Source organism: Colias croceus, chromosome Z (assembly GCF_905220415.1).
Source record: "Colias croceus chromosome Z, ilColCroc2.1".
Lineage (NCBI taxonomy): Eukaryota > Metazoa > Arthropoda > Insecta > Lepidoptera > Pieridae > Colias > Colias croceus.
The window spans coordinates 5,197,362-5,219,492 of NC_059568.1; the positions used below are offsets into that span (position 1 = coordinate 5,197,362).

The window sequence follows — 22,131 nt, forward strand, 5'->3', positions numbered from 1 at the left end:
TTAATGTTATAATAATAATTTTTATTGAAATTTTTCAACTTTAGTATATTTTTATACTGTCGACTCTATTAATTATTGACACACTCTCACAAAACTATCCTACCAGTCCGTTGTTAATTTTTGTACTACCAAATTACAATATTTTTGAATATCTAATAATGTTAGCTCGTTAATAGTGTAATTTATTTCACGTATGGAGACGGGCGTCCTGTGCCAATTAAATTTTTGTACATTTATTTTTTGTTCCAAGTAAACAATTTTTAAATTTTGTCAACTTTTCTGTCTACATAAAATTTTTAAACAATTCAATATTATCTTATAGATAACATACAGGATGCCTTATTTTGCGAACCTTTCAATAAAAGTAGGTAGTAATGCAAGTGGAAAAAAGTGTGCTTGAAGGTATCTTAGTCCAGGTCTCAAATCTGTGGAAACAAACAACAAAAAAAATCTCGGTCTAACAAGACACAGAAGGCTAATCACTTACTTATTTGTAAATAAATCAGTGTAATAATTAATATTTACTTCATCTACTGCATAGGTACCCAAAAAAGGAACACGGGAGTACACTTATCCAAATTCTCTTAGTAATACTATGTTACAAAATAAATAAACACAAACACACAAAGAATTTAATTCACACATAAAGACATATATACATTTAAAATTGGTGTAATACTTCTAATTGATCCAGAATTCCTTTTGACTTCCTTCCGGACGGACGTGTCACTCGGATTCTAAACTGAAATTAAACAAAAGGGAAACTTTAATTTTATGGATAACATTAATTATTATACATTCCTAACAGAATCTTTTAATATAGCAGGATAAAGAATATTCGGCATGTTATTAATATTTCCCACTAGTAATTGGCCTGGGTTTAACCAGTGGTACATTTTATACTAGGTACATTACATTAAAATTATTTTTGCAATCGGTATATGTAGTACTTGAGATTAGCCCGTTCAAACAAACAACTCACAAACAAATCACTCACACATTTGTAAAGCTCAGCTTACGTCTTACTTAACTGTACAAAATGTGTTAACTTCTCAAGTGTTGTTATTTGTGAAAGTTAACCAAGGATTGGATGGGGCCCATTTTTTTCATACCTACATTACTATGATACCTAATATCTAAAATCGAAACAGTATACGACAAACATCGAAGTTTAATCATACAAGTTATATTTTCGCGATATAAATATAAACCAGTGAAAGTTAAAAGTTATTTTTAAACAACCTGACTAAGCGCCATCTAACGGCTGCGGTTAGCAAACATGCGTCTCGTGACTTTCACTATCATTTTAACCCACGTGGACGAACACTACGTCACTTCTAAACTTTTTGCTGTAAACGCCATCTATGAAGAGTTTCAATAAAACAAAGTTTCAGTTACTTTTAGCGGCATAATTATATAAAGGTTTTAAAAATGATTTTACCGTACTTTTAGTTATTATTTGTTTGTTTTAAATGCTTTACAATGAATGCGCTATAAAACATTGATGCGTAACCTTAGTAATAAAATATCCGAAACATACAGCTAAAATAATATGCCAAATTAATTCTGGATTTATATTTATTAATTTAAAGCCTTTATTATTGGTGGATATGGCCAGTCTTAAATATTATAGTCCTTAATGAAAACAAGTGTCATAAATACTTACAAAAACTAGGTAAAAACCCAGATTTAATCCATAACCACAGATATATGATCCGGGCTATAACCATTTTCATAAAGGTCCCACATCCTAGTGTAAAGTGCTTCTAAACCTTCGGTGTAATATTTACAGTTGAACAGAGGACTCTCTATTCGTGCGTTGTAAACTTTGGCTCGAATGTATTTTCGACTGAAAAAATAAAAATGTAAATTTAGTATTCAAATTGTTACTGTGGCAAGACACAGGCTCTGTCGCGCTTTTGATGTCCAAACTATGTTTGTGATAATCGTCATTCGTCAGCATCGACATCTTAATCCAATCAGTTTTTTTATTTGCTTTGTGTCAAAAGTTTGGCCAAGAGTAAAGAAAACTGTGCCTCATGAAGCCTCCTGGATGTGGACTACATAGGTTCATTAATTTAGTGAAGCACATTCACGACAGATTCATGACACAAGTTAATATTAATAATTTTTTACACATTTTATAGAACAAGTTAATAATATAATATTTTTATGTCTATCAAGTTTAAAAAATTTGCTAAGCTATTTTGAATCATACGGAGTTAATCAATAATCATCATCTAAATATTATTTGTATTATTTTGTAAATCATAACATTTTGTCCATCTGCTCCATCTCGATTCTACATTATTATGAATCTTAAACTTGCCATATGAACGCATTAGAGCGCTTTACTGTGTTAAATTTCGTAACTTTATGAAACTGCAGTCGTGGCAAAACTACGATGTTTGTCCACGTCTGCCTTTACTAAAAAGTTCTACCGTGTCATGTGATGATCGAATGAATACTAGATGGCGCTGTTACGAACATTTACATATTTTTTTAGTAGTTTAATAGATTTTCAGGCCGCAACGATTTCAGATTAGTTAATTTTTTAAGCGGATAGCGTTCCAATCGAGATAGTCCAAATGAAAAGTGGATTAAAGTAAGAAAAAGATCAGTATCTTCTGATCATGCATCAGAAATAGGAACTAATACCAAATCCTTTGATGTAATAATAAATTGTATAATTATCTTTCATGTTATAAAAATTAAGCTATTTTGGATGAAATGAAGTTAATCATCATCATCATCAGCTCATATACGTTCCCACTGCTGGGACACTGGCCTCCTATGAGATTACAGGCCATATTCTACCACGCTGGCCATGTGCTGTTTGGCGGATGACACGTCATGTCGTATTATATTTTTATAAAACATAATTTTGTCCGTCATCTTTTCCTAGTAGATTCTATATTATTTTCAATCTTGCCATGAACATTGAACACTGCTAAGGCGCTTTACTGTGTCAAATTTTGGTACCTTCATGAAACTGTAGTCGCGGCAAAACTGCGAAGTTTGTCCACGTCTACCGTTCCCTGAAAAGTATCGTATCACGTTATGAACGAATGATACTAGATGGCGTTGCTTTCAGATTTGTTAATTTTCTTATCCAATCGCGCAATCCATGTTTATTCAAAGTGTCACAACTGAATCAATTTTAAAAAGGGTGACATGCGAGGCACCAGCTTTCAATTTTTTTTTTATGTCAAGAGCAAGAAAACGAGCAGACAAGTCGTCTGATGTTAAATGATGATCGTTGCCCACTTGCACCCACAATACCAGTGTATGGCGAGTTCACCTAGTTCGAAATTTCTGAGGTAACACACCAAAAAAAAGTTGAATTGAATTGAAGAACCTCCTCCTTTTTTAAGTCGGTTGAAAATTAAAAATATCAACCATTAGCAGTCATTGAAACTCAACTGGCATAAATGTTGCCGTTGAAAAATATTACGGTCTTAATGAGATTTTTAATTAATGTTTGTTTAATTGGAACCGTAAATTGCAGCAGAGTAGTGATGATATCAGTAAAGTATTGCATGAGTCCTATAAATTATTTAAAAATTCATTAAAAAAAAATTATAACATGCCAGATAATTCCACTTCAATTTCATATAGATATTTATTTTACAACAAGTACTCTGTGAAAATTATGTGATGAAATTCTTCTGATTCCATTTTTGCAGTAAAAAAATATATGAAGAAAAACGTAATACTTATGGGTTAAAGTATAATTATTGTAGGTAATACTTTTTTATGACATTTTTACGTACGTTTTAGCTTATAAATTATAAAACCAGGTGAAATAGCTGCTTTGCTCAAAATAAACAGTCAAAGAACATCGTTTCTTCGAAAAACATTTCTCGTTGTGTTGAACTATAAACAGTATGTAATTTATTTACATCAAGGCAATTGTTTGAATAAAAACGTGATCGTCAATTTATCGCCAACCGAAACAATACGTCCAACGTTCAGACAGCTCATTATGCCCACAGTTGAAATTCAGGTCAGAAGCATAACATAATAACATCACTGTTTAGATCCTGACATTTCCCTTACTACATATTCATGTATCCTTTTATCTAAATCATAAGCAATTTTGAGATATTATCTAGCACGCGTAAAATGAATTGAGCAAAATTATTTTGAATAACGTAAGCAGGAAGACGAATCGGCATGAAAGGTTGTCAATCCAATGAATCGTGAAGTAATTGATGATTGTTTAGACTGGAATTTTTGTTTAATGTTTGTAGTACCACAGGGAATAGATTTACAGATAAAAATTACGTTGTGGGTAATTAAAAAAGGCGATCTCGTTAAAATATACCTATGAATTATGCTTTACAATGTTGGCGGGCATAAAGCTCATACTACGATAGGGTGGGATAGAAATTTTACTAAATAATTAAATGAAAGCGAAACAAAATATGGAGTTTAAGTTTACTTACTATTGTGCGTCTAATCCTATTTTAACAGCAATTTCCTCGTAATGGCTTCTATCGCTAGCAATTAGTTCGGGACAATTCAATGATATCAGTTGAGATGCGGCCACTCTGGAATTATAATTTGATTATAAACACACATGACATATTTTAATAGTTAGTATAAAATAAAATAAATCTTTAGTACTTCAAATTAGGTTAGACATCAAATAACTATACTTCAAATTAGGTTAGACATAGTTAAAAAATTCTACAATAAATAATAAAAATTACAATACCTGGACGCTAAAGTGTCCCCCGGGAGAGTTACAACAGGAGTGCCCGCCCATAATATATCCATAGTTGTTGTGTGACCATTACATAGAGGTGTGTCTAAACATACGTCGGCCAATTGGCCTCGGCGGACATGTTCCTCCTTACTAGCAATTTTTGAAAATATAATTCGACCAGGTTCTAAACCTGAAAATATAATATTTACCATATAGAATACTAAATTATTTCAATAAATTGTGATAAAATATATATCACCAATATTTTACTTTCTTACCTAAGTTCTGAGAATATTTATGTATATTAGGTTCTCCTGCTAACGGAAAGCTCACTAGCCAAAGAACACTATTCGGGACTTTCTTTAAAATATTCACCCATGATTTTAATACATTTGGATCTGCTTTATACAGCTGATTAAAATTGCAATAAACAATTGCATCATCTGGTAAACCATACTGAGATCTTGATGTTATCACGATATTTGTACAAATTTCTTCTCCATTCGCTACTCTTTCATCACAAGATATTATGCTAAGACCATTTTGTATCGGTATATCACCAACATAAACCTGTAAAAAATTTGTTTTATATAAATTAAGGGCATTTGATTTTTCAAAATAAATGAGATAAACACACCCAACCTAATCAATGGGTAGAATGGTATTAGCCACATAATATTGTAATTAATACATCTATAATTTGTAACTACATTCTTGCAAATAAATATAATTTGAATTTGAATTTAAATATAAACAATTATTACTTGTCTTTTGGTTGAATCCTTCGTTTCTTCAATCACATATTTAGGAATGTTTATGACTTGTTCTAATACTTCTATTGGGTTTAAATCATCATAATGTAATATCAATGTATTTGTTTCAATACTGAAATATTTTTCTAAATCCTCAAAATAATTTAATAGTGCTACATTTTCACTCAGTGCATCATTTTCAATTCTTAATCTATACCGTTTTTGTAAATGAGGAAACATTTGCATGTGATCCCCAACAAAGTACGTAAACGGCATGTAAGCAAACTTTTCACTAAAATCACGCTCCGCTTGCATCGGGCACGAAATTCTATCACATATTATATAATCCATATATGTAGCACCACTCGTACCAGGATAACCAAGCCACATCACTTGGATAGGCGCTGGTTTTAAAGCAAATATTTCATTTCTGGACCCTTTTGTGTAACCATTCATATTTACCAATATATTAATACCATCACTAACTATTCTATTTACAGCGTCTGTGTTACAGGTTACTTCAGAAAGATCAACAAAATGTTCAGATTCTCTGACTACTTTACTACGGAATGTTGAGCCATCGTTTGCATTTAATGCATAACAAAAAATTTCAACTTTTGATAGGTCGTGAAGTCCGGGTACTGATTGCATCAAATGCGAAGTCGGATGATTTCCGAAATCACTACTAACATAACCAATACGTAATCGACCTTTTCTCTCGTTACTATTTGTATTGTGTTCTATGTTTATTCCTTTAACTTTTTCTAAATATAATGATGCATGTTTTGCTGCAATTTCTCTTCTACACTTATTAGTTAAAGGATATAAAATGGAATGATGAGGATGGACTGATGACAATTTTTCACTATTTAATTGACCTTCGACTATAGAAACAATTTTACTCATACGTTCCTCGTAATCATCCCAATCACAGACAATTTGCAAACAATGTGTTAAATTACAATAAGCGTCCGGAAAATCATCTCTTAATGAAAGAGCCTTTTTATATGCTTCAATCGCTTCAGTAATATTACCCGTATCTTTGTAAATGCTAGCTAGATTGCAATGGGCGTCGGCAAATGAGGGATTTATTTCAATCGCTTTTTTAAAACATTTTAAAGCCCCCGATATATCTTGTAACTCCCTTAATGTGTTCCCCATATTGCTGTAGGCATCCGCGAACTTTGGTTGAATGTTAATTGCTTGTTCATAATGCATAAGCGCTTCATGGTATTTTCCTGAAACGAGATAATTATCACAATTGAGTATTGTACTCTTGTGATAATCGAATAATTAACGACCGTAAAATTTAACAACGTAACGATTGGTTACAATTCACATTTATTTCGCAAGGCATAATAATTCGCATTTATTTTATCACAATACAATCATAATAATATCAGACATAAATAACAAACAAACATATTACAAATATAACACGTTGTTGTTTGTCTTGTTAAGGATTTAATGATATCAGAGTGGAATGAAACTAATAGATATCGTTAGAGAGTTACAATAAAATGTCTAACGAGGCCATGCTCCATGCTGCGTAATGAGCGAAATGTTTTATAGTATTTTTTTCAAGTCATTTCGCGTATTGTTCAATATTATCATTATAATATGATATTTACCTTGTTGTTGCAATAAAGATGCTAAGTTGCTGTGAGTGACAGCAAAATTAGGGAAGACCTCCAAAGCTTTCATGTACAGCTCAGTGGCTTCTTCAATTTTCCCCAGTTCTCTTTTAACGTTTCCGAGGTTATTAAGTGAATCGACATGCGAAGGGCACAAATATAATGCTTTGCTGTAGCATTCTTCCGCTTCATTAACGAGGCCTTTCTCTTTGAGGGCGTTGGCAAGATTGCAGTAAGCGTCAGGGAAATTGGGATGTAATTCAATAGCTCGCCTGTATGTGTCTATGGCTAAGTCTATGAAACCTTGTTTGTAATACAAACATGCCAAATTCCCGTGTATAATCCCATTGTTTGGAGTAAGCTTCAGCGATTGGAGATATACTGCTACCGCTCTGGAATTATAAACAAAATTCAATCGATTTGATGTGTTAACAATCAATCAGGTTTTGGCGTATGATTCAGAACGAGGTAACAGTTTATGCGCGGAAAATTGTACGATTATTTTGCAAATGGTAATAAATTTATTCAACTAAAATGCTATCGGTATGCAATAAATTTCGTTCTCTATTGAGATAAACAAAGCAGGGAAGTAATATTTTCTCCAAATGTTTGTTGTTAATTATGATTTTGATACTGTACCTACGTTTTTATCATCTTTATTATTTTTCTTTATCATTATCTTCTATTAAAATTTTAAATGATGAAATGTTAAATATCTATATAAAGCAATCAAGCCATTATTTATTTTTAAATTACAATAAATTTGCGCCCAGCTTTTAAACAAAAATACAATTTCATTTATTCGTTTCAAAGATTTTTCTCATTTAAAAAGTAAAAAGCACTATACTAGCTTATAATCTATACATCAGCTCTAGATTAAGCTGAGAGTGGTTTTAATGAAAGAGATGTAAAATTTAAAACAAAATGGTTGCTAGACGGAATTCATTAAATTGTATGAACTTCTCCAGTTAAAATTTCTTGAAATCCGTTGAAAACGTTTAAAAAGTTATCTAGAAACAGACATAAGCCGATTAAAAAAATGCCGTAACAGTATGTTATGTTACATGTCTGTATAATAAATATTTTAAATGTAAAATTAAAATACAACTTATTTTGCTTTTAATCTTGTTGTTTACAAAACATTTCTAGCTATAAATATAAGGTTATTTTATTTGACATCAGTTATTGCAAGTTCTTAACGCATTTATTGAAGATCGATTGCAAATATATCACAAATATACATTTATCAATATTACGATCGTAAAGATTTTATCTATCCATTATAACAAGTAAACGGTTTACGAAGCCTTTGTGTTTGGGGTGAAATGGCTCAATCCTCTCCTTTTTCGGGCACAAAATAAATTGGCGGTAAAAAATGGGGATCGAAATTTGACACTCTCCCGCTAAAAGATAAATACTTAGCATAAATGTATCTTTTATGTTCCAAGGATATCGTATTTATCGTTAGGAAAATTATGTAACTTGATTTACTTCTAGACCTACTTCTATAAAACGTAAAATAACGTATTTGCTTTCGGCTTTTATTCCAGCCACGGCCAAGTCGAAATATGTGAATGAATTTTTTTTTCTTCTCTCTGAAAAGAGGTCAAGCTCGAACTCATTACCTGTACTCGACTTGAATTGGAAATATAAATAGATTTCCTGTAGGGTCTTAGATATATTTTTTCTAAATAATTTGAAAAACAAATCTTTTCGAAAATCGGAACGAACAAAGGTATAAGGCAAATTATAGCTAGATATATGAGATTTTATTTTTAGTGTATGGCAATATTGACCGTATAATAAATACATTTTGTTACCAAATGAGAAAATAATTACATAGAATCTGTAATAATATACGTCTATGTTATTAAAATCATAAGCAGTGTCGGTATATAAGTACATTGTACTGTATCATATTTCATACTACAACTTTATTTTAATCACAATTACCTAAATAGCAAACCGCTAAATCTATCTTCCACGGGTTTCAAAGCGTTATCTATTTTTTCATATATATGTATTATACAGTAAATTTCAATAATTAATACTTTTATGGTCAAAATATAAATCGGATACAACCATTTAAAAAAAGTGCTTTGAAATATATTTTGTTTTTTTTTGAACAGATCGTTGGAAGCACATAATATTTAGGAAGTTATTTCTATAAGTTCGAACGATCCCTATTTTTAGACAAAATCTGCATATTATGAAACCACCGTGCCGTATAAAACTCAATCTCTAACTCAAACATTTATTCGTCCACTTCTTATTTTAGAAGCACTTTTGAATCGCACCGGCCTACATACACCGCAACCAGCTACATGAACTAGGTATATTCATCATCTTCAGCCCATATACCCTCCCACTTCTGGGACTCCTATGAGCGTATGGGCCATAATCCACCACGCTGGCCAAGTGCGGGTTGGCAGATGTCATATTTCATCGAAATTTTGAATCTTCGAAATATCGGTTTTCTAACGATGTTTTTCATTTAGAAGTGGTGATGTGTTCATGACTCATGACATGTTCATGATATGCAGAGATAAATTTTATTGAAAAGCCAATTTATTTCCTGGTCTTGAACCTCATAGATAAAGTCCAAAGTCCTTACCACTGTCAGAATAAAACTTACAAAATACAAAAATCGTCACCTTACTCCATGACGTGACGGTAATGCCATGACGCGACCTGGAAAATTTACTCACAACGCGCCTAAAGAAGTTCCACTTAAAAATATGTTTTTATAAATACCTACCTATATTATATTTTTTATACCTACCTACGTAAAATCCAACAAGAGGAGGTAAACCAGTCACAAACTATGATCGTACCCTGAGATTTATGAAAGCCTGACTCGATAGTTATCGTTTCTCACTTTCGCACAAGGACCGCGATATAAAAAGGAAAATTCCCGAGTATGGAGAATTTTTGAATAACACCTCAATTTGTACATACATTTACTTTGACGAACCGCAGACTTTGATTCTGTGATAAATAGATTTTCATTTTTTACGAAGCTGTCCAAATTTTATTCGTGTTCATGAAAAATGTGTTTGAATAACACGTATAGTATAATTATTATATTCTCCTTTGTGAGGATTTTGACCGATAGCAAAACATCATCAATTTTTATTTTATTTTATACTGTCTTTGTTTTGTCCTTCTGAACTTGTAATCATTTTGCATGAGAAAAAGAAATAATTGAAGTGAAACTTCTTTGTCGGGGTTGGAAAAAAAATTAGTGTAACATTTTTTCGTTACGTGTGACATTTTTCCGTTACGTGCCATCTTTGTCTTATCCCTACCACGCGTGATTATATAGTAAATTATTTTTTGAAAAATAAGGTCATAAAGAAGTTTCACTTATTACGTGTGTACACTAGTACACGCACACCTTTTTTTTGAACTAAAAGAGAACTTTATTTTGCGGATTGAAAAAATCTACTTCTCACAATCCATACTAATATTATAAATGCGAAAGTAACTCTGTCTGTCTGTCTGTCTGTTACTCAATCACGCCTAAACCACTGAACCAATTGGCATGAAATTTGGTATGGAGATATTTTGTTACCCGAGAAAGGACATAGGCTACTTTTTATTGCGAAATATGTACCACGGGCGAAGCCGGGGCGGACCGCTAGTATGACATAAATCATAGATTTAAAGCTTCGGACAGTCCACAATATTAGTATAGACCGGTAAGAGAGAGAATGGACGTTTGTGATTCCTTCACACAAAAACGACAGATCGGATCTGGATAAAACTTCTCATAAAGATAGATTACAGTGAGCATTATGTGAAAGTCTGTAAAGATGAATGTTTGTGACTCCTTCACGCAAAAACGACCGATCAGACCTGAATAAAATTTCGCACAGAGATGACATCACAGCTTTTTTTTTCACGAATAAAGCTGCAGCTGATAATCAGATACATTGAAACATTATACATATACATAAACTTTGTGACATTCACGTAGTTCAAGGTTGCAATAGTCAATTGTTAACATGTCGCGAATTCTCATGATTGGTATTACTTATTCATGATCCGACTGTGTACAGTGTACTATGTAGCATTCTGCCTGGGGGACTTCTGCGATTACGTTAAAAATTGCGCTTTTAACGTTTTATAAGCAATATACCTACCTATTTTAAAATTGCAATATGAATATGCTTGCCATTGTAATAACTGTTTTCCTTGTGAAACTGAGTTTCTTGGTTCTATTTGAAAAAAAAAAAATACAATAGGTAACCTTTTATGAAAATGATAATAAAATACCGAATTATTTTTTTAGTGTATATCGTACCTATATTAGGACAAAATCTTCTCATAAACAAGAAAACTTTATACAATATATTTTGATAAATATCAGAAGTTTTCAGAAAACATAACGACTATTACAGTTCGGACATACACAGAACAGCGTATGTTCTCTAGTATAGTTAGAAAATAATAAATAAATAATAAAATAAAAAATAAAAAGTTCATTTATTGCCTTCACAACAGCTTAAAAACTATTACAAACTAACTGTATTTAAATGTAGCATGTTCGTTGTGAAGGACTAGTGTCTGAAATAGGTCTGTGAAAGACCTGTAGTACAGATCACTAGCCCCCCTCGCGGATAACACTACTGATAAGTGATAACTAACTAAAAAAATAAGAACAGAAAAACAAAACAATAGAAACTTAATACTAATATGCGTGACCAATGTGTTAGTGAAATCTGTGTGTGTGTTTGCATGTACTTGTGCGCGTGTATAATATGTAAGTTTGTATTTGTGTGTGCTTGTGTGTATCAGCGTGTGTGTTTAAGTGTCTGTGTGTGTGTGTGTGTGTGTGTCTGAGCGTAGATATTTTCATGTGTGTTTTTGTTCGTCATGTACAGAAGGATACAGTCTGGAAGAGAAAAATTAGGTTTTGGTAATTAAAAGATCTTCAGTTTGTTGGTAGTCTAGGGATTTTAAATAATTAGTTACAGCTGATTTACATTTATATTTATTTTGGGAATATATATTTAAGGTTTTATTTAATTGGTTGTAAAGAAATGGACCCATGAAACAGAAAAATTTGTGCGAATGAAAACTTTTAAATTGTGACGTCGGGCATACTTTATCTTTACGGCGTTGGCTAAATTGCAGGTTTTCGTCAAAATCTAGTTGAGTATGCTGTTTTATTATAGTTTGAAGGATAAACGATTGCCTAACAGTCAATACGTCCCACGTTTTGTACAACTCGGTAGTAGGGAATCGGTATGGAAGACCAGCCCCAACTTTGAGTATTGAGCGATGGGCTCGCTCAATTTCTAAAAGGTAAGTCTTTGCACTACCGCCCCAAGATGTGATGCAATAATTTATTATAGAACTACCTAAAGCGAAGTATACCATTTTGATCACTTGTTGATCACCAATGTGCCTTATACCCTTAAAAATGAAAATTAACTTACGCAATCGGCTCACGAGTATGTTTATATGTGGTTTGAATGATAGTATCTGATCAACGGTTATGCCAAGATACTTAACTGTTTCAGCCCTCTCGAGTGATGGACATTGACAATTTAAGAGAGTTGAAGAACATGAGTGGGCTGTAATAGTAAAAGATGACGATGGAAGTAGTTTAGATCTATGAGCAAAGGCCATATATTTGGTTTTTGTGACGTTTAACGTAAGAATATTGTATTGAAGCCATTTACAGACACTGTTAAATCCCTGTTGAGCATATTCGAATACCTCCTCCCATGAATTACCAAAAAAGAAAAGGGCAGTGTCATCGGCAAAGGTGATGACTTTGCCCTTGGATAGATTGAGGTTGCACAGCCCATTGATATAAGTCAAGAAGAGCGTTGGCCCGAGGATACTTCCTTGAGGAATGCCATATTTTACTGATAGTTCGCCACTGATTACATCATTATTAAGCCTGACACGTTGTCTTCTATCAGTCAAATAGTCACTCATTAGTTTTAGTGGGATACCACGCACACCACTACGCTCTAGTTTATATAATAGGTGAGGGATAGAGACTGTATCAAATGCTTTGGCTAAATCGAGAAAGATTGTCAAGCATTTTTTATGAGTATCCAAATTGGTGATAATTAAGTTGATAAGTTCATGGACAGCATCACTCGTAGATTTACCACGTCTAAACCCATATTGATTAACAGAAAGTTGATTGTTGGTCTCCAGAAATCTGATTAATCTTTTGTTAACTATCCGTTCCAAGAAAATATATATAGCGTAATAGTACAGTAAATGAAACAGCAGAACAAAATATATATGCATCTGCCTGAGGCTATACTAATTACGAACGCATTGAACTTGTACACGGATATGTTACTAACGATCTACGTATCGTATTTCTTCCCTATTATAGTCTATATCATAATTTCTTCTATCATTTCACACCTATAAAGGTGGCTCCACATTTGATCATTTTCAAGCATCAGATCTTCGTCGCGTATGATTGCTAGTGTGGACGCAAAATGATCGCGATCATGATACACTTCATAATATTATCATGATACAACCCGATCGCGGTTAACCGCGTATCAGTAATACTAATAATAATGTATATTGTATAATCTAATGTCGTGAGATACTGTATGGTCAAAATGGACGTCCACACTTAGGATACGCATACTCGATACGATACGCCTGATACGGATACGATTACTTGATGATACATGTGGACCTACCTTTGTAGAAAAATTTAGATAGAATAATAGATATAATAATCCGAGACTGATATCACAGTTGACAGATATGTACTCTGATATGTCGAAATTTAGCTAATTAGCCACAAAATTAGTTGTCTCTTTTGCTCACGATAGTTGAATCATGCCATCTTACTTTGACGTCTAATCATGTGTGCGTTACAATGCCGTTTTTGAAGATTGAATTTTGTATTTGTTAATCCACAGGTTAATATAATTTTTACTTATAATATCATGGAAAAGAACTAACAAAGATCCCTATAATTTACCAACGTGAAGTACCGTCTCTCGGTTTCAATTATATTTATTTGTCGTAAATCGAGCTTTGGAATATAAATTGTTATGATAAACTTTATCAGTCGAAGCCAGAGACAGCTCTTGTTTATCTAGCCACCTTTATCATCAATACATATAATAAAATTCTAGAAAAGTCGTGTCTGTACAATCAAAATATGTAAAAAAAAATGAGTAGGTGTTATTATTAAATCGATCCCAAACACAAAACTGTAGTTAAAAAATTTTTTGTCTGTTTGTCTGTTTGTCGGTTTGTCTGTTTGTCTGTTTGTCTGTATGTTTGAACACGCTAATCTCAGAAATGGCTTATCCGATTTAAATGCGGTTTTCACTAATATATTGTGGTAAGCTTCATTTAACATTTAGTGTTTATTTCATGTTAATCGGTTAATAAATAAAAAAGTTATGACCATTTAAGTAATCACGGCGAACATTTGCTAAGGCATTCTATTGATACACTGTACAATGTACGATAATAATAACACATAAATAAATTTATTACGTCCAGGTTGTCATATCGAAAGTCCCCAAGGGGGGGGGGGGTAAGCTGAGGATGCAGTAGGGGGGGAGGAGTTCAAAGGACCTTTATTTAGATTTTTGCTCAGCCTAAAACCTGCACAAATTGCATTATAGTATATTTAAATTATAAAATTGTAGAAAAGTGATATCTGTACAATGAAAATATGTAAAAAAAATTAGCAGGAGTTATTATTCAATCGTTCCTGAACCCAAAACTGAAGTTATTTTTTTTGTATGTTTGTCTGTATGTGTATGCATGCTAATCTCAGAAACGGCTTATCCGATTTAGATGCGGTTTTACTAATATATTGTGATAAGCTTCACTTAACATTTAGTTTTTATTTCATGTCATCAATATCATCAATACATATAATAAAATTCTAGAAAAGTCGTGTCTGTACAATCAAAATATGTAAAAAAAAATGAGTAGGTGTTATTATTAAATCGATCCCAAACACAAAACTGTAGTTAAAAAATTTTTTGTCTGTTTGTCTGTTTGTCGGTTTGTCTGTTTGTCTGTTTGTCTGTTTGTCTGTATGTTTGAACACGCTAATCTCAGAAATGGCTTATCCGATTTAAATGCGGTTTTCACTAATATATTGTGGTAAGCTTCATTTAACATTTAGTGTTTATTTCATGTTAATCGGTTAATAAATAAAAAAGTTATGACCATTTAAGTAATCACGGCGAACATTTGCTAAGGCATTCTATTGATACACTGTACAATGTACGATAATAATAACACATAAATAAATTTATTACGTCCAGGTTGTCATATCGAAAGTCCCCAAGGGGGGGGGGGGGGGTAAGCTGAGGATGCAGTAGGGGGGGAGGAGTTCAAAGGACCTTTATTTAGATTTTTGCTCAGCCTAAAACCTGCACAAATTGCATTATAGTATATTTAAATTATAAAATTGTAGAAAAGTGATATCTGTACAATGAAAATATGTAAAAAAAATTAGCAGGAGTTATTATTAAATCGTTCCTGAACCCAAAACTGAAGTTATTTTTTTTGTATGTTTGTCTGTATGTGTATGCATGCTAATCTCAGAAACGGCTTATCCGATTTAGATGCGGTTTTACTAATATATTGTGATAAGCTTCACTTAACATTTAGTTTTTATTTCATGTCAATCGGTTCATAAATAAAAAAGTTATAGTCGTCATACCAAATAATTTTCCATTCAGTTTTAAGCGAGTGCAATTTCCGGTGAGCCTATGTTTTGCGATGACAATCAATAAAGCCCAAGGTCAGACGCTTAAAGTTGTTGGTGTAGATCTTAGTATCAGCTGTTTCTCGCACGGTCAGTTATATGTAGCTCTGTCACGCGTTAGCAATCCTAGGAGCCTGTATGCTTTCGTCCCCGATGGCCATACGTCAAACATCGTTTATAGGGTAGCATTACTGTAGAGTAGATTTTCAGCTACACAAACTGTTTGTAATTCAAATATGCTGCCCGCAGTCACTGTTCCACGCGGACGAAGTCGCGGGTACAGCTAGTTGAAAATAAGACTGTGGTGCAAGATTCAGATACTCTAATACAGGAGTATTTTAAATTATTTATTTTATTTTATTTTTTATTTATTTATTAAAGATTCATATTTTTAAACTAGCTGTGCGGTGTGCCCCGCGGTTTTACCCGCGTTGCTCTACTCCCGTTGGCTTTAGCGTGATGATATTATAAAGCCTATAGCCTCCTATTCCCCGATAAATGGGCTATCTAACACTGAAAGATTTTTCAAATCCAACCAGTAGTTCGTGACATTAGCCCGTGCAAACAAACAAACTCTTAATCTTTATAATATTAGTATAGATTATAATGTTATGTTTCTTTTATCTCATAAATATCATATATTTTTTCCATCTCATTTCCTGATATTTGTATGGAGTCAATCATGAAGTATCGAAATTCTATTTACTTTTAAATATATTCGGGTAGAAATTAATCAAACAAGTAATTGAAAATGTTTTATAAGTTTCGATCTGATCGAAGTATTTAATATTAATATAAATTTTCACCTTGACCTATTTTATGAGAATTTTGAGTGTACTGAGATGAAACACCTATACACGATACATCTTTATAATATACTTACTTTTATAATCACGATTATATATACCTACCTGCGCGTATTAATATTTTATACACACACACACACACACACACACACACACACACACACACACAGAGAGAGAGATTTTATTAAATTCTTTCTTTTCTTTCCTGTTTTTGCATTGTATTCTTATTGTTTTTTTCTGTTTCTGTATCTTATAGTGTTAAGGAAGAGCGGAACCTCCTGACACAAGCATTTTGTTTGCTTACTAGGAGTGTTCCAATCACAAATTAGTTAAGGACATATTGTAAAAGGAAGAAATAAATAATTTGAATTTGAATTTGAATACAACATTGAGTATAAAATATTAATACGCGTAGGTAGATATAGATTAATTGCTACGTTATACACATTTTTAATTATTTTCATATGCTGTAAGTCATTTTAATTAATTTGAAGTCTATTTATAAAAAAATATATTTTCCTCATATCAGAATAATTATATGATCAATTCTGATTTTAACAGTCATTATTATAATAATACTAGCTGCTCCACGCGCTAACACCCCCGTGGCTCTATACCCTACAGCCTTCCTCGATAAATGAGCTATCTAACACCGAAAGAATTTTTCAAATCGGGCCAGTAGCCCCCGAGATTAGGACATTCAAACAAACAAACAAATATTAGTTTAGATTATCCTACTAATATTATTAATGTAAAAGTTTGTGAGGATGAATGTGTGTATGTTTGTTAATCTATATTATTACTGCATAGATTTGGACGAATATTTTACAGAAATTATACGTCAATAGAAATATTTGTTTTTGCCCTCGGGTTCGTCCACGGGTCAATCCGCGCGAGATGTTTTTTTTTTCGTATAACAGAAAACTTTTACTAAACGCTTTTAATTTACCATCCTTCCTTAATAAGTTTCATAAAATTTAAAAAGAAAAATTGTTGTTATATAATTATATTTCTCTAGTCGTCTAATATAAATTCTCAAGGGTTCTTAACTTTCTATTGTGAAGTAGAAGTAAAATATCTGCGAAGTTTTCAATGTATTCATTATGTTAGGAGTAGTTTTTTAAAGAAAGAAATATAATATTTACATTTATTATTAAAACTTTTAAATTGAAATAAGTAATTATATTAATTTCACATTTACGTAAAAAACGGTACGTAGATGTATTAGTACGTCTAGCTTACGGCCCCCAGCTTCGTCCGCGTATTAAAATCAAATTCCCTTTGCAATAAGACCTTACACCCAGGTAATGTAATGACATTAGAGAGTAGAGAATGCTCTAGATCTACTATCTCCAGACATAAAAATCATATGAAAAGTGATTTTTTTACGTTGCGACTTGACAGAAAAACAAGTGAACTCTATCGCATTTATTATATTAGTAACTAGCTGCGCCCCGCGGTTTCACCCGCGTTGCTCCGCTCCTGTTTGGTCTTAGCGTGATGATATATAGCCTATAAGCCTTCCCCGATAAATGGGCTATCTAACTCCGAAATAATTTTTCAAATCGGTCCAGAAATTCCTGAGATTAGCGCGTTCAAAAAAAACAAACTCATCAGCTTAATAATACATAATATTAGTAACAATAATTTCTTATTTTACAATTTTAATAAATAGCCCATAGCTCATGGCTTTATTTCCAAAGATTGATAAGGTTAATCCCCCGAGAGTCAAAAAGTAAGTTGGGAAAACCTTTTCACCTTTAAATAATAAACCATGTAGATCTCATCTTAACCTTTATAAGTTTGCAACAACTACTATACAGGGTGTCTCACTGTTGGTATACCACATACTAAGCTCAAAGGAGGTTATAGTTTTGCAAACGCTGAGTACGTGAAAAATACTTTAAAAAATCCAGACGAAGTTTTGTTTTTCAAATAGATGCATTCTTAAAACTCTATTTATACACCCATAACAAGCAACCCGCCCAGGTTTGCTACTAGTAGATACGTGACCCATCGTTTAAGATTATGTTTTTATAAACAAAATGCTCACATTAGCGAAGCATCTACGCCGGCTGCGCGAACTTAGAGAAGAAAACATGGATTTTCAGGCAAATTAAAAAAAATTGATCTAATTTTGTTGTTTTAGAAGTCTTTTTTTTTCGTGATCAGTGTGTGCAAGACTACAAGGCCCTTCGCGCTTAGTATACCAACAGTGGGACACCCTGTATATAGCGAATTGTTTTGATATACATCTCTTTTACTAATAGACTTTGTTCTGGCTTTCATAAGCGATATAAATATCGATTATGAAAGGAAATCATCACATTCATTTTACAATAGTTTAAAGTAATATTTCCGTTGAATGTAATATTGATTTTTATGCATATTACCTTGACATTCAGTTTTACAATTTTGTAAAAAAGTGTTATAAAATTCCTGAAACGTGTTTATTATTTTTTACAATACATCTGCCAAATATTTACCTTAGATCTAAGATATAATAATTATATTGAGTCGGTACTAAATAAAGTTGCCTGAATTTCACTTTGAAAATTACTTATAATATTCGTTTTCATCAAAATTCCCTTGCTAGTTGAAATTCAAAATTTTATTGCGAAGTAACATGATATAAAATGTTAATAATATTATTTTTATATTTGTAAAAACAACCATTTTGTAAAGACTTATGACAAGTAAAAACGATTTAAAGATTTTTCAACGATGACTTGCTTTTAAAATTTTTATTTGCCACGGAAAAATAAACAGAAATTCTAGAATATTTTATAATATCGATAGATCGATTGGATAATAGCATAGCAATTATTTGTCCGTAGCATTCTTGATAGCCATCACCTGTTATGGTCACATATTTTATTCATACAAACTTGTACGGTATTTAGCCACGGTTTAAATACAGTTTCAGGAAAACATGGATCGATAAATTAAATTAAGCGTCTATTTATTTTGTTGTACAAGCAATGTTTTTTTTATTTCTTTTTTAGTTTTATCAACGGGTTTAAACTTCATCCTCGTAATTCGTATTAAATACTAAAGGCCGCTTTCTGTATTGAGAATTGTTTTGTTTAAGATTTAAGAAAGCTTTTGTCATAATCTTTCTTCTTAGGGCCGATTTTTCAATGCTTGGATAAAACTTATCCGTCCAATAAAGTATTACACGATAGTATTAAAATGTCACGTAAACTGTCAAATATGGGCAATTAGAATACGTTTTTAAAATGGTAGTTTTATACCTTACTAGCGGTCCGCCCCGGCTTCGCCCGTGGTACATATTAACGTTTTCTCTACATAAGAACCATCCTCGTACTTCAAGGAATATAATAAAAAAAGAATTATCGAAATCGGTTCAGCCGTTCTCGAGTTATGGAATTACAACGAAAAGTGGCATTGATTTTTATATATATAGATTGGACGAATAAGTTTTATCCAAGCATTGAAAAATCGGCCCTAAATATACCTATATAAATCTCGTGTCACAATGTTTGTCCTCAATAGACTCCTAAACCACTTAACCGATTATAATAAAATTCGCACATCATGTGCAATTCGATTGAGAGATAGGATAGGTTTTATCCCAGAAATCCCTCGGGAACGGGAACTATGCGGGTGTTTCTTTGAAAACGCGGGCGAAGCCGCGGGCGGAAAGCTAGTATATTATAAGAAAATATTTATGCAGCATTAAACTACGATTTCTGACTTCTTTACATCAAATACATAATCGAAAACCGGCTGTTGAATCCATAAAAATTATTACCATCTTTATCCGGAAGTATAACGTAAGAAATTTCACTTGATTGAGTTTCTAATCGCGCTTCAATACAAAAAAAAAAACAACAACAAAAAATAGACTAAATTTCCCTGAAAAATCAGTAGACAGTTAAGACATAAGTAATTATTTCCCGACAAAACTACTACCTATACCTACCTTTTAATTTTATTCTTAATCCAGTCGACGCAACCATTCGAAAAGTCCGCCGCTTGGGACGCGAGTTTCGGCGGTGCGATGTTGATGACCGTGTACACGACGACGCATTGGTAATCCATAACACGGTCATGTCCCCAGTGCCCGCTCACATCGACTGCACGCGCCCGCGCAGTGCCAAAGACGACGCAAGCGCCGACCTTCAGGCGCGCGCGCTAACCGCGGGAATTCGAATCATGGGACTGGATCAATCAAATTTGTCTTGAAAATACGTCATTTTGAGGAGTAATTTTGAAAATTCAGATTTTTTTTTCGTGTGATTTAATTATTATTTTAAACTTATTTAAACGTGAATATTAAATAAGATAATTATGTATTCAAGCTAATATAAAAATTCTAATTCAAAATTAAACACAAGCCCGCCATTGTCTGGGGATGCGTACGTCATTAATGTTCTAAAACTTATGCGAAATTCAAATATTAGTTTGAAAGTTAAAAAGAGCGTCAGCCGCTCGAGCCATTTAAATTTTATGCTGTCACAATGTGGAAGACATGATGTATTTCAATCATGTAGGTACGCTGTAAAACTTTTAAACAGTCGTCAAATGTTTACGTGTTAATAAAAGCGTGTTCGCGAATATCGATTGTAAGTGGAGGCGGCTAGACGCGGCGGGCGCTGGGCACGACTGCTGCTGGTTCCGAACGCTACGAGCTTTCAGAAATCCCTCTAAGTGTACTTCCCTTCACGACTATACTCTGCGCAACCATCGAGAATATTAAATTTATACTCTCCACCATATGAATAAGACGCAGTTTTGCACAAACCATTAAATTATTAAAATTGTAAGTCCAATGTTAAAATCAGATTTGAAACTGCTGAAATTGCAACATACTAATGGATGTAGTGCTCATTGAGGCGAAGAATTCGCTTATACATCGTGTTAAATTAGAAAAAAGGAAACTATATCATCAAATTTTAATTGATTATTAAGCTCTCTATAAATAGAAGCATGAAGGCGTTTTTATGGAAAGGTCTCGGGAGTTTAGGAAAATTTAAAAGTAAATTAATTTAAGGGATATTTTCTTGTTATTCATAAAGTCTTTAGTAACACTGTGTAGTTTATTACTCTTTACAATTCAAACGAAATAGTTCAGTAATTTAGTACTAACGAGGTATTACAGCATGCCTTTACAGATTCTGAACTCTATCATCAAGATTGTAGTGTCTGCATACAACTCAAAGGCCATTCAATTCTATTAAGGGTATATGCAATAGTATATAATATAGTGCTTTGATTACGTAATGCCGTCTATGTAATTTTAGAAGCGCGTGATACAATTACTGTCAATAAAGGTACAATTATTATACCTGATACAATTTACTTTGAATACGAATATAGAACAAGGGTATTTCCATATATTTTTCTAATATCTATGTTCTGAGAATTCTTCGCTTTGCTGAAATGCAAGTTCAATATTGAAATCGACATTCTCAACAAGTTCTCAACAAAAAGCATTCATTGTACCGTAAACCTTACAGTATGGAGAAAT

General features: G+C 32.6%; 1 protein-coding gene across 2 annotated transcripts; it reads right to left on the minus strand.

Annotated features, from left to right (window-relative positions):
* Window positions 1-618: 618 nt before the first annotated feature.
* Window positions 619-21,273, minus strand: LOC123705238 (UDP-N-acetylglucosamine--peptide N-acetylglucosaminyltransferase 110 kDa subunit-like). 2 transcript variants are annotated; one of them, XR_006753279.1, is made up of 9 exons: window positions 20,584-21,273; window positions 7,095-7,489; window positions 5,476-6,701; window positions 4,990-5,281; window positions 4,721-4,901; window positions 4,449-4,553; window positions 1,667-1,849; window positions 1,243-1,362; window positions 619-742 (listed from the first exon to the last, which is right to left on the minus strand). XR_006753279.1 is itself a non-coding variant. In XM_045653935.1 (8 exons), the coding sequence occupies exons 1-7, from the start codon at window positions 20,700-20,702 to the stop codon at window positions 1,690-1,692; spliced, it is 2,478 nt and encodes an 825-aa protein (XP_045509891.1). In that variant the 5' UTR covers window positions 20,703-21,273; the 3' UTR covers window positions 619-742; window positions 1,667-1,689. The 2 variants fall into 2 exon arrangements, 1 of the variants encoding a protein (XP_045509891.1); XM_045653935.1 differs by lacking the exon at window positions 1,243-1,362.
* Window positions 21,274-22,131: the final 858 nt, after the last annotated feature.

What these genes read in the sequence shown, in the direction of transcription:
- LOC123705238 (XM_045653935.1), bottom strand. Translation starts at nt 20,702, where the DNA reads ATGGATTACCAATGCGTCGTCGTGTACACGGTCATCAACATCGCACCG. An exon ending in ATCTTTATTGCAACAACAAG is followed by an intron (nt 6,702 to 7,094) that starts GTAAATATCATA and finishes ATCTCGTTTCAG; the next exon opens with GAAAATACCATGAAGCGCTT. An exon ending in ATAGGATTAGACGCACAATA is followed by an intron (nt 1,850 to 4,448) that starts GTAAGTAAACTT and finishes TTATTTTTTCAG; the next exon opens with TCGAAAATACATTCGAGCCA.